At 42.1% G+C, this 14380-nt stretch overlaps 5 protein-coding genes across 5 annotated transcripts; 2 read left to right on the top strand and 3 right to left on the bottom strand. All coding sequences in view use genetic code 12, as the record gives it.

Moving 5' to 3' along the window:
• Positions 1 to 102: 102 nt before the first annotated feature.
• CCT4 (T-complex protein 1, delta subunit (TCP-1-delta) (CCT-delta)) lies at positions 103 to 1859 on the bottom strand (the record flags this gene model as incomplete). The annotated part of the gene is made up of 1 exon (XM_001387908.1): positions 103 to 1859. One exon carries the CDS (start codon positions 1702 to 1704, stop codon positions 103 to 105), a length of 1602 nt encoding a protein of 533 aa, XP_001387945.2.
• An 815-nt stretch (positions 1860 to 2674) lies between these two features.
• Positions 2675 to 3763, top strand: CDC123 (highly conserved hypothetical protein; the record flags this gene model as incomplete). The annotated part of the gene is made up of 1 exon (XM_001387497.1): positions 2675 to 3763. The coding sequence occupies one exon, from the start codon at positions 2675 to 2677 to the stop codon at positions 3761 to 3763; it is 1089 nt and encodes a 362-aa protein (XP_001387534.2).
• Positions 3764 to 5076: 1313 nt separating this feature from the next.
• Positions 5077 to 6075, top strand: CGR1 (Gluconolactonase putatively involved in growth regulation; the record flags this gene model as incomplete). The annotated part of the gene is made up of 1 exon (XM_001387498.1): positions 5077 to 6075. One exon carries the CDS (start codon positions 5077 to 5079, stop codon positions 6073 to 6075), a length of 999 nt encoding a protein of 332 aa, XP_001387535.2.
• Positions 6076 to 7182: 1107 nt separating this feature from the next.
• Positions 7183 to 7958, bottom strand: HIT1 (protein required for growth at high temperature; the record flags this gene model as incomplete). Its single annotated transcript, XM_001387909.1, has 1 exon — positions 7183 to 7958. The coding sequence occupies one exon, from the start codon at positions 7956 to 7958 to the stop codon at positions 7452 to 7454; it is 507 nt and encodes a 168-aa protein (XP_001387946.2).
• Positions 7959 to 10166: 2208 nt separating this feature from the next.
• PICST_66459 (hypothetical protein) lies at positions 10167 to 11368 on the bottom strand (the record flags this gene model as incomplete). The annotated part of the gene is made up of 1 exon (XM_001387910.1): positions 10167 to 11368. One exon carries the CDS (start codon positions 11286 to 11288, stop codon positions 10167 to 10169), a length of 1122 nt encoding a protein of 373 aa, XP_001387947.2.
• Positions 11369 to 14380: the final 3012 nt, after the last annotated feature.

The raw sequence follows: 14380 nt of genomic DNA on the forward strand, positions 1-14380 counted from the left end.
AATACAGCAACTACCCAGAGCAAAGTTCTCACCAATGCAAAACTCTATATATACAACCTAGTATTCAAGTCATTTACGAATATTTTCAAGCCTATTAAATTCTTAACGACTGAATTGGATATCGTCAATTCTCAAGATGGACTTGACGCATTCAGCTGCCAACGAGATGGCACTGGTGCTGACCAAAACTGGTTGCAACACATGTTCGTCATATGTGTTGGAAGCACCGGATCTTCTGACAGAAATACCGGCATTCTTTTCACCATTTTCGTGTCTGTTTCTCAAGTCGGTAACGACATTGATTGGATTCAAACCAGCATTTTCGGCTAAAGTGGTAGGAATCACTTCTAAAGCTTGAGCAAATTCCTGGTAGACAAACTGCTCAACACCAGACAATTTGGTGGCTTCCTTGGTCAAAATTCGAGACACTTCAACTTCTGGGGCACCTCCACCAGCAATGAGAGCCTTTTCCTTGACCAAACATCTCACAACACACAATGCATCATGGATAGATCTTTCAGCTTCGTCTAAAACCAAGTGGTTGGCTCCTCTGACGATGACAGAAACAGTAGGTTTTATGTTTTTTGAAGTTATGCCTGTGATCTTGACAATCTTGGAGCCCGAACTTTCGATTTCTTCTACAAGATCAGCTGAACCTAGTCTGTCCTCGGTGAAGTTGTCGATGTCAGCAATGGGCTTACAACCGGTAGACTTGGCCAAGAACTCTATTTCGTCTCTCTCGATGTCCTTTACTACCAAGATGTTCAACTTTGAAAGAAAATGGAGAGCCAAGTCATTGACAGCGTCTCTCAAGATCGACTTCTGGATCAATAGCACATTACACTTGGACTTCTTGATCTTCTTGCAGATGTTCAACAAGTACGCTCTTTCTTCTTTTAAGATCTTGTCCATTTGTCTGTAGTCATTTACTACCACATTGTTCTCCATATCAGGCTTAGGAGGCGATATCTGGAACTGAACTAAGCCGATGCGTGCCTTCTCTATTCTGGTAGGTCCGCCAGCGTTCTTGACTACATTCTGGGTCAAGACAACACCACTGACTAGCTCGGTCTCATCGATAGTACCACCTACTTTCTTGATCAATCTGATGTCATTCAAGTCTACATTGTTACCTTCTTCGTTAATCACTTTAAGCACAGAGTCTACAGCCAAAGGTGACAAAAATGACGAGAATTGGGATACAATCTTCAGCGATAACGAAGTGGATGCAGCGCGAATCAACTGCTCTCTGTCATCAAGAGAAATTTTAGTCGACATGTCCAACAAGACTTCGGTTGCTCTGTGAGCTGCACGCTGGAAGGACTCGGCAATCAACGTAGGGTGGATACCTTTATTCAACAATCTATCAGCAGCTCCCAACAAGGAACCCGTCAAGATGGCTACAGATGTGGTTCCATCACCAGCTTCTACATCCTGGGCTGCACTTACATCCACCAACATTCTGGCAGCTGGGTGGAGAACAGCCATGTGTTTCAATATAGTAGCACCGTCGTTAGAGATGATGATTTCGCCTGTCTTGGTGCGGATCATTTTATCCATTCCTTTGGGGCCCAACGATGTTCTGATGGCATCGGATACGGCACGCGCAGCGAGGATGTTTGCCTTTCTGACTTCTTGCGGCTTTTCCTTGTCTTTGAAAGTGGCGTTGGATGGAGCCACGAGTGGGGCTACTTGGGCAGACATGGTGTGAATGGATATGATAAGTGAAAAGTTTGAGAATTGCTTGAGAATTTGACTTTGAATTGAACTTTGAAATTGTGTGACTTCGAGAATTAGCGATTTCTAGCTCTACACTTCAGACTGTGTATCTTTTATTCTTACAGACAAATTAACAGCACCTATATCTGGAGATCTAAGAAGAAGAGAAGTTCTGATTTGCATTTCAATATTTTCGTTCACTTTGGAAGTGTCGCGCTCAGAAAAATGAAAATTAACTGAAAATTGAAAATTGAGAAGGAAAAAATGAAGGAGCAAAAATGCGAGGCTAGAAGAGAAGAAGGGAAGAAATGGATAGTGCAAAATAGTCCAGGTGTTATTATAAGTAACTAGTAATGTGAAAGCACATATGACAAAATGTTTCATTCTTCGAAGAAGAACAATAATTAGTATAAAATTTAAAAATATCTATGTATCACATAATTGTATTTGGTTCTATAATTTTGCACCCATTTCACGATGATGTCTCTACATAAAAAATACCACTGAGAATTAGGACTTCGATTTCTGAAGGCAGAAACAACTGGCAATCTCTGCTGAATATTAGTTATGGGTATGTTGAGTGTTTTTCCAAATTTACCTACTAATTCTATTGTAATTACTAAGCTACAAGCTCGTGAACCCACAGAAGAATCACTTCACGCGAATTTTCCAGAGCTACTTGTGTCATGTGATAATCTCAACGTGACTCGATGCCCATCTTAATTTATTCAGACTTGATCTGGGATGAAGGTGGTGGCTTTTTCGGTAGCCCGGAACAGTAGGATATTTTGCACTGTTTGGCTTCTGTTCGAAGCAGTTGTTGGGAAATTTCAACCCATCTCGGTTTTAGCGCTTATCTTTAATTTAAATTAGTTCATTCACAGAATTATAAATTTTTCGACCTTTATCGATTCTAATTTTGAACACTCTATTCAAGCTTCACACATTCAATATAATGACCAAAGAAGAGTACTCGACGTTCGAGGATATCGTCGTATCTCCTGAAGAGATCTTGGCATGCTCGTATTCTCAGTGGTACCCTCTTTTCAAGTCTCATACCGTCGAATCAAAAATCATTGCCCCTTTACCCAAGCAGTTCTTGGAGTATTTAGCCAGTGAAAGTATAAAACTACCTGCCCAGGGAGACTACATCCAAAACATTGAAATTAATAGCGAAAACGAATACAGTGACTGGGAAGAAGACGAACATGATACAGAGGACGATGATGAACCTAATAGAGTCATAAGCACTAGTGATTTCAAAGAATTACATGAAAGTATAGTAAAGCATATCCAGGAATTAGGTGGAAAGGTGACACCAAAATTGAATTGGTCGGCACCTAAAGACGCGAAATGGATAATGCCTGATAACTCTATACGGTGCAACCATGTAAATGATGTGTATCTTCTCTTGAATTCTTCAGATCATATCGTAGACGATCTCGACTATCCTTTCGCAGCCAGTGAAACCAAACCGGCGGAGGATGTACAATACGAGTTGGTGCTTCGAAAATGGTTGGATGTAAATCCGGCCTTGGAGTTTAGAGTATTTGTTAAGGAGAGCAAAATCGTAGGCATTTCGCAGAGAGACTTGAACCACTACATATACTTGGAAAGTATCCAGGACAAATTGAAAGACAAGATTCTGGAGTTCATCTACAATAGTGTGGTTCCCAATCTCAAGAATAAATTGTCGTTGGATAAGTACATTGTCGACGTGTATGTGCCTAGACCATACAACAAAGTCAATATCATAGATGTGAATCCATTCACCAGGAAAACTGATCCGTTGTTGTTCACATGGAACGAACTTCTTCTTATAGACACTGCTGGTGAAGACACGGACAACTACGAGTTCCGGTTGGTCAACGAAACCAACTTGGGTCGTTTTGCAAAGAAAGAATACAGCGAGAGTCAGGTGCCACTAGACGTTGTGGATGCTGCTATGAATACTGACTCCATGGTGGAATTGGCGAGGGAATGGAACAGATTGCAATTACAACAGGAAAGATCTGGGGAAACTACTACACCCCAAGATAATTGACGAATCCAGAAATCTATCCTTCTGTTTCCGTAAGTTTATTTGTGATATTATAATTCAATAGAGGTCACTCACGGCTGTTGTCACTGTAGTGTATGATTGTATGGGGGTCTCTCCTTTAATGGAATTCCATAGTGCTCAAGGTTACCTGAATTTGCAACCATACCTGGGCGGGGGTTAAAGTGGGGGTATCTGGAGAAGATCTATGTTTCAATTCAAGCAAAAATTGCTTAGGTAGACGGAACATTTACTGAAAGGGGAACACTTATGTTCGGAGCTGACGGACAGAGAAACATGTCCGAGGTCCCATTTCGTGAAAAACGGTAGAGATACTGGATCGGGAAATGATGCCATAGAAATATAGAAGAATATAATCGAAAAAAACGAGGAAAAAAATATACAGCTCTTGTAAGTTTATCCGTGGGGGACGGGCTAACGCTGGCAGTTTTTACGAGGTTCCAGGAGTACGAATTTGTGGAGAGAGGAAAATTGGTGAAGTTTTTGGAGCCTGAAATAAAATGTTCACCAAATCGATTTAGACTTCAGTGTTCGTTCTGAATTTGACTTTTTAAATTACGAGCTTGCAGACTTTGTAAATTAGTGACTTGCAAATGTTGAATGTGGGACTAGTGTTGGAGGTTCCAGAGATCGTCGTGGTCTAAAGTTCCCCCAAAAAAATTGTTTTACTTATTGTACATTAGTAAAACAATTCTTCAGATGAATTCCCTCTAAATAATTATGTTAAGAGAGGGGGACGCTTCCTAAAAGGCTTATAAAATAATGAAAGACCTTCGATGGATTCTCACTACAGATTGCTACTTTTTGGTCAGCCCTATCAAAGACATAAATCTCGAAGTGTAAAGAGCATATATAGGGGTATTCCTGATTTGTTGAAGTGGATCTGCTCATCATCAAAACCACCACAACCCCCAATCAACATATCCATTTGGAAGTTCTTTGGTGATTTCGCATCTCGCTAAGGACTCCTAATTAGGAATGGTTTCCAGGTGTCATAATTCGTTTGTACAGGAAACAGAAATCCAGACTAGACCTTCTCTCGGATTTTCAATTTTTGTGGATTTGCTCCAGAGTTAGATGCCCATAGTTAAATAGTAGAAGATTTGCCAGGCTGCTTATCTGCTTCAAATGTAGTCGATTTTTCAGCCAGTTATACAAGAAACATTCGCAAAATCAGTAAAAGTGACCCAGCTTTGGTTTGAGTTCGTCATTTTTCATCTAGTCAGAATAATATTTGACCTGCTACATCATCTGCTTTCTAGATCAACTATTCATAGACCATAGATCTACCATTCAATATGACTATCCAGGAAATTATCAAGTTAGACAAACTGAACATTTTCTTGCCTAACTACCGTGGAAGATTGACTGAAGGTGTTACATACAACCCTGCCAACGATACCTTGATATGGGTAGACATTATTGTTGGAGAAGTTCACCGAGTAAAACTTTCTTCGGAGGCCGCAGACAAGGAACATGAAGTCATAAAATGGGGTCAACTGGGAGAATCTATCGGGGCCATCGGTTTGACCACCAAAAACGACGTGATCTTGGTGTGTGGAAAGTATGGTGTTGCCTTGGGTGACTTTACTACCGGCAAGATCGAATACTTCTTCAAGTATCCATACGACGTAACAAAGCAGCAGCGTTTGAGATCTAATGATGGGATTGTCGATCCATGGGGAAACCTCTGGATCGGTGTCATGAACGATTTCCCAGTGACTTTCAAAGAAGGTGTACGTCCCGAAGGAAAGTTATTCCGTATTGACCACAAGGACTTGTCGATAACGACTATGGTCGATGACACTTTGATTGCCAACGGTTTGGCATTTTCAGAAGACGGAAAGAAGTTGTTCTGGACAGACTCTCTCACTTTCACCAACTGGCAATTCGACTACGATTATGCCACAAACACATTATCTAACAGAAGACCTTTTATCGAAGCAAAGAAGTTCTTCCCTGACGAAGCCAGCCCTGAACCAGATGGATTTACGATGACTAAAGATGGACATATCTACCACGCGGTATTCAGTACTAGTACTGTAATTCACGTAGATGCCAATGCCCAATTGGTGAGCAAGATTCAGCTTCCAGCTTCCAGGATCACCTGTGTGACGTCAGGAGGTAAGTACAACGACGAGTTGTTCATCACTACGGCCCATCTCCAATTAGATGATTTTAATGCAACTATAGACCCCAAGGACACCAACGGTGACTTGGGTGGATTCTTGTACAGGGTCAAGCTAGACAAGCCCGTCAATGGTCAGATTAAGAATATATGGGGCGGTCAAGTATGACTTTCTACGAATTCCATGTAGACTAATAAAAATATATAACGAAACACAATTTGTAGAATTCGTGCATAGTTGAGGCACAAAGCTTCGTGAAGTCTCATTCTCGCCTTAGCCCTGACGACGATGTTCGTCAATTCCTTTTACACACAGAGCAGAACTCTTCCCTGTCAATTCTTGCCTTCATTAATGAAGATTCCTCGATTTTTCCTACTTGGGAATTATCATAGCGACAGCAAGTTCAAGTAGACAACAGCTACACGTCTATAGAAACTAATGCTGTTGGGCGTCTTTCCACTAATGTACACAATGCTCCTTTCTTTCAGTGACTGAAAGCCCAGTTTAAACAGTACAGTTCTTAAAACGCCCCATTTGCCATAATAAAGTTTTGTGTGAATTTATAATTAGGTTTGACTATAATGGCATTCTCTGCGACCGTGAAATAACAGGCTTAAAAACGGTACAGTTTTCAGCTGCATGGTGATGTAACCAGAGTCGAGAGAAGGTTGCACTTTGCGGCAATTCACAATCCCTGGACCAAATTTCTGGCAAGGCGATTGTGAACCCTGTCCACAGAACTAATGGAGTGCTAGGATACTCGGCTACTGGCAATATACGAATAGTCAGACTTCGTCTACGGAGCTGGGCAACGTTGTAAGAATAGAGAAAAAAAAACTCCAACCTCTGGAGCTCAGATACAACGTGAGGCGCAACTCTACCTAATACTTAATAGAACCTTGAACAACCTGTAAATAAGTGAGGCGTCGAGCTCACGGCAGGGATGGGTCCTCGACTAGTCACTATTTGGGGTAATAAAGCCTAGATAGGCAGATCAATAATTGAGTCTAAAGTTGAGACTCTTATCAAACTGTTTCATATGTGCGTTGGTTGGCATTTTGCAGATGTGCTCAATTAGTTCTGAAAACTCAAAGGAGTGCCCTTGTAGGCGTCGACCTGAATGCGCTAGAGTATTACAATGGCCATTTCCCTCAAAACCGTGTCTAATAGACGGCTAACAGCGAATGCTACATTCCAGGCGGATTCACCAACTAGTGTTTGGCAAATCCCTGCAAGATTAGTGCACCTCATCCTCGAAGACTACGGTATGGGTATGTTTGGCTAATTGTATTTTCATGATCTGAAATATTCACATCTACCTATTGAGGTGCTTTGTCTATGCACAATTTAAGGTAGGTGGAGGGACGCGTGCTGAAGTAGAGTTTCTATTGAAACCGCTCTACGCCAAAGACATGATGGAGTATGGAAACATTCACGAACCCACTCTGCCGCCCACCATTTGGCAACCTGTTGCCCTACATAACAGTCTACTGTAAGTTGGATCCCTGCATCGCATCCTGGTAATATTTAACTACTTGTTAGAATCATGTTGAAACTTCTGCTTCCAGGTACTCTTCATACAATTCTGCAACTCGCAGGATGAATTCTTCTACTAGTTCGTTTTGCTCAATGCCTCCGGCGCGTAGATCATTAAGCTTTAGATTCATCATGGCATGCTTGTTTTCGGTTGTAAAGATTTGCTCGTTAGTAGACTTGAACAAGGTGGGATCATCCAAAATCTTAATCAAGGTCAAAAGATGCAATTGTAGAGAATTATATTTTAACATGGCTCTGATTTTTGGGTCCTGGGCGATTTTCTGGAAAATTCTGTTTGTTGGGGATTGTTCTCGGTTAGAATTAACAACCTCGTCGTAAGTCTCGTCTTTCGGTTTCTGGTGAATATCTTTTACATGTGCTACTTTCAAATCCATTTCTCTGTGGCTTTCACTCTTGAAACATCCCAAAGAGCAGTATGCTACAGCGCACTTCGGGCATTTGTACTTGGCTACATTCTCATTGCAGAAGGAACACACCCCAAGCTTGCCCGACATTACAATCGTTTGTGCTACAAGAAAATAGCGTTTGTAGAGCTTATTGAATTTTAGCTAGAATAAAATTCATGGTGATGATCTCCTGTATGCACTCCACGGAGTTCACGTGAAGCAACTCATCAGACTCAAGCACAAAGGTGCAGGGCTTCACCTCCCCAATAGTATTAAGATTATGCAATCAGCGCAAGTCAGACGATGGTGAGTCTAGGTCGGGGGTATTTCAGGCTGAGTGAAAAATTCTTTCACACTTCGAGTGGTTTTCTGTCAAGCCACAAAGCTCGAATAATTCCTGGCAAAAGAAAGTCGCACTGTAACTCGAATTCTCAAGAGAATATTATGTGAGCTTTAATTATCAAAAATATCGAATCAAAAAAAAAAATTCGAATTATGGGGCAAATTTCCACCGATGGTGAAATTCTTATCACGGTAATCGAAGATTTGCAAATATAGTTTAGTAAGACTTCGAAGGTGCGACACTCAAATGGACACACTAATATGTTTTTCATGACTACATCTATATTCTAATAATTCCCAATCGGGCCGTACGCGCTGGGATTCTAAATCTTATTTCTTCACCAAAATCAGTTTGGCCAGAGTGGGCCACAAGATTACGAGAATTGCTCGATAAAAGATGGGAGAAAAAAAGGCCTTGACCAGTGCTGGGACACGGACAAAGGGCTGGTCGGCTAAGGTTGCTCGTTAGGCTGCATTTGCTCCTTTCCCTAGTGAAGCACAATTACAATGGAATTCAAAGTCCACCGGCAAGTACCTTAAATACAGTATTGTATGGGGTGGTTGGTAATTTAATGTACGATGATGCTTGTATGAAGGAGGAGAGAAACGTCTAGATAGGCAAGTTACAGAGGAGGTGCTCTTTTTGGCTAGGCTAATTCAAACACCAACCAACGAGGGAAAGTTCAGCCGAGGGGGCCGGGGGAACCTAAAGGCTTCTCGGTAATACTTCTCTGGTGGAAATCCATTCTTGGAGCAGCTGCTATTTGTGGCACCAAGAAGTAGCTGTACTGCGCCAATTGTGACTTTATTAATTAACTTTTAGAGTATAATTCATGGAGAACAATTATCTGCTTGAAAAAAAAATCAGGATAGGAAATTGCAATGTATAGGAATTGCTGTTCCCAAACGCACAAGTCAGTGAAAGGGGGTGTCATCAAAACCGGGTGAAGTGTGCTTACGGAAGTAGGTTTGACTAGTTTCAAACCTAAAGAAACCTATACCGATCGGGCACAACTGCTGGGCAGCCATGATTTACCCATCTGTCGATTTTGCTTAGCAAAAGCCAGTCATTCGGCTTCGTTAAAAAGGGGGTGGTGAGTCCCATTGCGGGAAACTCCTTGCAAATCGTTCTGCTTCAACTTTTCACTCTCGTAATTCGAGATTTTGCGTGGTGAAATGTTTCATATTTTTGCAAATGGTTTAGATGTGGGAAAATACCGTCCCTAGTTCCAGAAAAAGGCTACGAATTCTTAAAATATCGCCTAATTAAATCCATTTTTATCAGTCAATTGTTGATTACTCCTCCTGCTGTACGTTAAATGCAATGTAAAATTAGCAATTCCTGGTGCATTGTCAGTTGAACACTGACGCATGGGTTTCGTTTCCAGTAAGCCTCCGATTCTAAGTCTAGCATTTTTATGACACCTAAGCTTTCTATCAATTTTAGTTACCTCTCATGTTAGGTGAGCTCGTGCATGGCAGGAAAACAAAGGTGAACATGTAAAAAATAATCTTTGCACGTCTGATGCACTTCTCAACATGTAAACCCAAAGCACATCTAGCGCAACCTGCAATCCGCACAAAGAAGGTAGTTTCACTTGAGAATAATGCTACCAAACAAAGTTGCAGCAATTTCAGTTCCATCTTAAAGTTGCTAGACAGCTATAGCCACTGGCAAAAGAACATACCGACTCCAGGACCATTTCCCTCCAAGTTCTACAAGGCAAAATATTGGCTACATTTTTGGGGATTTGCAGCTCGCATTCCTACGGGAGCCTCGTCTCCTCCATTTGCAACTACATTCCTCGTCAAGTTCAATTCCTAATTAGTATATTAAATTAACCTGGTTGTCTAGTCAATGCTAGCTACACCTATACCTCGTAAGCCGTAATATTCAAATTTTGTAAGTGTCATTAAATCGTGATTGTATAATTCTATGTTGGAATTTATGCTGGTGAAAATGCAAAGTAGTCTTCAGGACCAGAAGATGTTCTGCTGAAGATTGTAGGGAGCGGTCTGGTTGAACTGGTTGGCAGCGTATGGAAGCTGGGCGTTGAAGAACAATGGCACAGCTGGAAGAGCAAGCGGATTTTCCTGGCCAGCCAAAAGAATATGCTGTTGTTGGCGTTGAAGATGCTGCTGCTGAAGTTGCTGTTGCTGCTGTTGCACCCAGCTCTGGCAGCTTCCGAGTTGGTTGAGCTTTCTTCTCTTGATAGAAGAAGCATAGTAGTTCTGTTCGTCGCTGTATGGAGTCAAAGGTGTCAAAGGAGAGTATATACCCTTGCTCATTCTGTTGGAGCTGCATGCGGTAGGAGCCTTCGTGAAGCTTGGAGAACTAAAGCTGGACAACGATGGAGTTCTGTAGTCAACTGGCTTAAATCTAAAGGTAGCAGACGTTGGAACAACCAAAGGAGCCGAAACTGTAGAAAGTATAGAAATCTTCTCATCAACAGGAGTTGAGATGGGAGTCGCGTTGTAGTTGGAAGTAGGACTGGAAGGTGACCAACTAAGGTCTTCCTCCTGGACCAACGACTTCAAATTCTGAATAATTGCTCTCAGCAACTTGAACATGGAAGAGTTTGTCAACTTCAGCCAGAATCCAGAGTCCACAGCAAGGTTGTTGAATGACAACTTGTAGTTGAGACAGCTCAAGAAGTAGCTTTCCAAGTAGTTCAATAATGGCAAGTCAACCCTAACCAAGTCTTCACTTTGGTTAGTGTTGGAAATGGTACTGGAGATGATAGTCAACCAAGTTTTCAAAGTGTAAGACTGATCATCGAAAGACTTGTTGGAGAGGATGAGCGACATGATTATCAAGTAGACAGTCATGTTGTCACCGTCTTCTTCGTCGTTCTGTTCTAAATTTAGCACGTCGTTATGGTGATAGTAGCGATTAAGGTAATAGATGCTGATGACAAGATTGGTAGGACTCAACTGCGAATTGTAGATGAGCTGGTTGATAAAAGTTCCGTACTTGTTGTTGAACTCGTGGAACTTCCTCAAAGACTTTTTGCAGTTGTTCCCATGGCTATCGGAAAGAACCATCCACGCCAACTTGACGTAGTTATTAACATAAAAGGACTTATCTACTCTCATTTTATGCTAATGGGTTATGGATAATGCAGATTGGATCGATTTCTCGACAGAGGAACTCCAATTTATGTTCTTTCGTTCAGTATATAAGTAGTTACTAATCTACATCTACAACGTATATGGATAAACGGGAATGGTTAGAATTATATATTGGTTGTGAAAAACACACAATAATGCAAAAACCAGACAGTGTCTAAAAAACATGTAAGAATAAAACGCAGAAGCAGCAGCAATTAAAAAACCTACAACATCCAAAAAAATAATAATTTATACATTAGAAAATTTTGTCGATTTTAAACTTTTCTGCCGATTCTCTTGTTAGTAAGTTTCTCACGCCCTATGTACGGGATCATCAATTCTACGCACAAACAAAAAGAAGACGTGCGACATGCGAGAATAAATTGGTCTAAACTGCTGATTGGGCGGTGCACGCCCTCGCTGTTTAAATCAGAAACTGCACTTTGCACTAGTCAGCACAGTACGGTGCAGGTCGCAGATGGCACAGACAATACATGTACAGCAAAGAAAATAACACTTGTAACTTACGTCTAAATCGAGAATTGTCCTACTCCTTCCTTCCTTAGAAACTAAACCGTGATAATATCTGTTTTATGTACAAGCCTGTACAAAGCACAAGAGGGAAGCAAGCTTGAGGAGCTTATTTTTAAGATTCGTCTCTACGAGAGACAATCAGCGGTAGGTCGGGGCCGCCAAGGGCTGGAGCCTGAGGCAAGGTCGCCACCCCCGGCGTCCACATTAGCAGGAGCCAACGCTGTCGTCACTCCTCTCCCGACACTAAATTCAAATTGTACGAAAAATGTCTTGAAACCGGCCTAACCGTCTGAGAAAGCCTGAAGCTGCTGTATTCGCCCTGGTCATTGTTTAATTTACCCAATTTCCTCCCCCAGTTTCGGCCATGTGATCTAAGAACGGATTCTGCTCATTTCCGGTTTCACAGAATTGCTAAAAAATAGAGACACAATTCCAACTTCCTGGTAAGCACAATTCAGAAGTCATCAATTTGCTAGCAATTTGAGGCAGCTACGCTCATAACTGAATACAGTTTTAAGAAGGCTCGGCTTCTGTATGCAGCTCTAAATTGTCAACTGCACTTCAAACTGCATACGCTTTTCAAAAGAAATTTTCTGTGCTCTTGTATTTTTTACTGGTTACACCTCGGCGCTGCGCTGGCTGGTTTTTTTCTGAGCCGCCAGTTACGAGGTTTCAGACTTCCACAGGCTTCTACTGGGAAAGATCAAAAGGAGGCTCTTTGTACTGACATAAAATATGTGCTCTTCGTGTCTAGAACTGGCAACCGGCTCTGCTCCCGTGTGTGAGATTGACGCTGATGTATTTCTATTTGGTGCTAGCTACTGGAAACTAGATAATTTGCTCCATCAGAGCCCAAAATATCCATGGCTCCAAGGGCATTCCAGTATTTTAATTTAGCCATTAAGGTTTCAAGAATGACTTCTACTTCCTTGGAATCCTGGCGGGCATACTTCGGTCTGGCCCGGTACACAATATCTTGTAGTCTACGAATAAATAATGAAAATCACTACGAGATTTTCACATTGTCTTGCAATTTCTTCAGTGGACGGCTTTGTGCTCCCCCCACGAGATGACGGAAGGATTTTTGCTGAACAAGACCAGACTCCAGCTGCTTGTTTGGTGCATCACGACGTTATGTTCTCTCAGCATATGTAGTCCAGCCATGTCGTAATGCCCCTATCTCTGTACAATAGAACACTGTGACGATACGAAACGTAAATCTTTCGACACTCCGTCATCACCTGGGGACGGACAGCAGCAGGAGCCTACCAGACGTACGTTGTAGCCCGCGAATTGGCCTGGAGCGGAATCCGTCGCTGCTATTTTTACCAGGAGAGTTTATTGGCACAGCTGGTGCCCTTAGCTGGCGGCAATAACTTGCTAACCACTTGTGCGTTTCCCCGTAGTCAAGTCACTTCCCGCAAAGATGGCAAAACATGCTTTTTAGTCGTTCTTGTAACCCAAATGGCCTGTTGGCATGCAGGTGAGTTGATGTAAGAATTTGCTTGTGGAATTGTAACTCCCAATTATATGCACCTACAAACGACGTGAATTCTGACTCAGCTCTGGGAGACAGCCCAGTTTCATATCGTAAAGAGTAGTCTTTTAGGCCAGTGAAACTTTCACCCAGACCTGTTATCGTAGGCTTTTGGCGGACGTTCCATGCTTAACGTGCTCTGCGGGCTGCTGGATGGAACGGATGTCCTTTTTACATTTCCGGAGTCTTGTCTCCTGCTAATCAGAGACAATTATTATGGCCGAAACCTTGCAGAGTAATTTTGTTGGCCAATGTGTCTCATTTGTGAATTTTGCTGTTGCAAGGTACACTTCAATGAAGACGTCTGGCAGAAGAGGTTGAAATCCGCTCCAAAAAAATCTGGTTCCAAAATAATATCAAGACAAAGAATAAAAATCACTCCGATCGTCGGAGGGACTGTCTTCCTGCGTACCGCCGTCAAATGACTTGGTTAGAGGAATAAAATAGTCTGGTCAGGTCTGCTCCCGTCCCATAATTAGCAGCTTATTAGGAGGCTCTCATTTACGGGCCCCATTTGGAAAAGATGTGTGAATAAGCTTCCATAAGCCGAACAGACGGGTATTCCCGTTCTCTCTGTGTGTGCAACTTTAGCGTTTCAGAGCACCATTCACAGCTAGCGGTGAGTTATTAGCTCCTACCATGTCCTTATTTTTTGGTGGGCACGACGGTCGGGATCAGGAGCTTTTGGACAAAGCTCCCGCCAGCAAACCGTAGGGCATTTGGGATAGTCCAAATTCTAGAAGCAGCAATTAAGGTTTGACCAGTTGTGCGATCAAGTTTCATGTTCCTCAGATCTGTTTCAAAGCAGCGACCATTCCGCCAGCTCAAACATTTCTCGTATCTGATTTCCTGTACCACTGGCCATCTATGTGCGCTGGAGGAAATGGGTGGTGAAACAATTAGAGCACTTCCTGGCGCAAAAACAATGGAGCACCGGTATTATTAGAGGCTGGACAATCTCCTTATCACAAAACGATCAAGAATTTATTTAAAATAATATGAAATC

Source organism: Scheffersomyces stipitis, chromosome 1 (assembly GCF_000209165.1).
Source record: "Scheffersomyces stipitis CBS 6054 chromosome 1, whole genome shotgun sequence".
NCBI classification, from domain to species: Eukaryota; Fungi; Ascomycota; class Pichiomycetes; order Serinales; family Debaryomycetaceae; genus Scheffersomyces; species Scheffersomyces stipitis.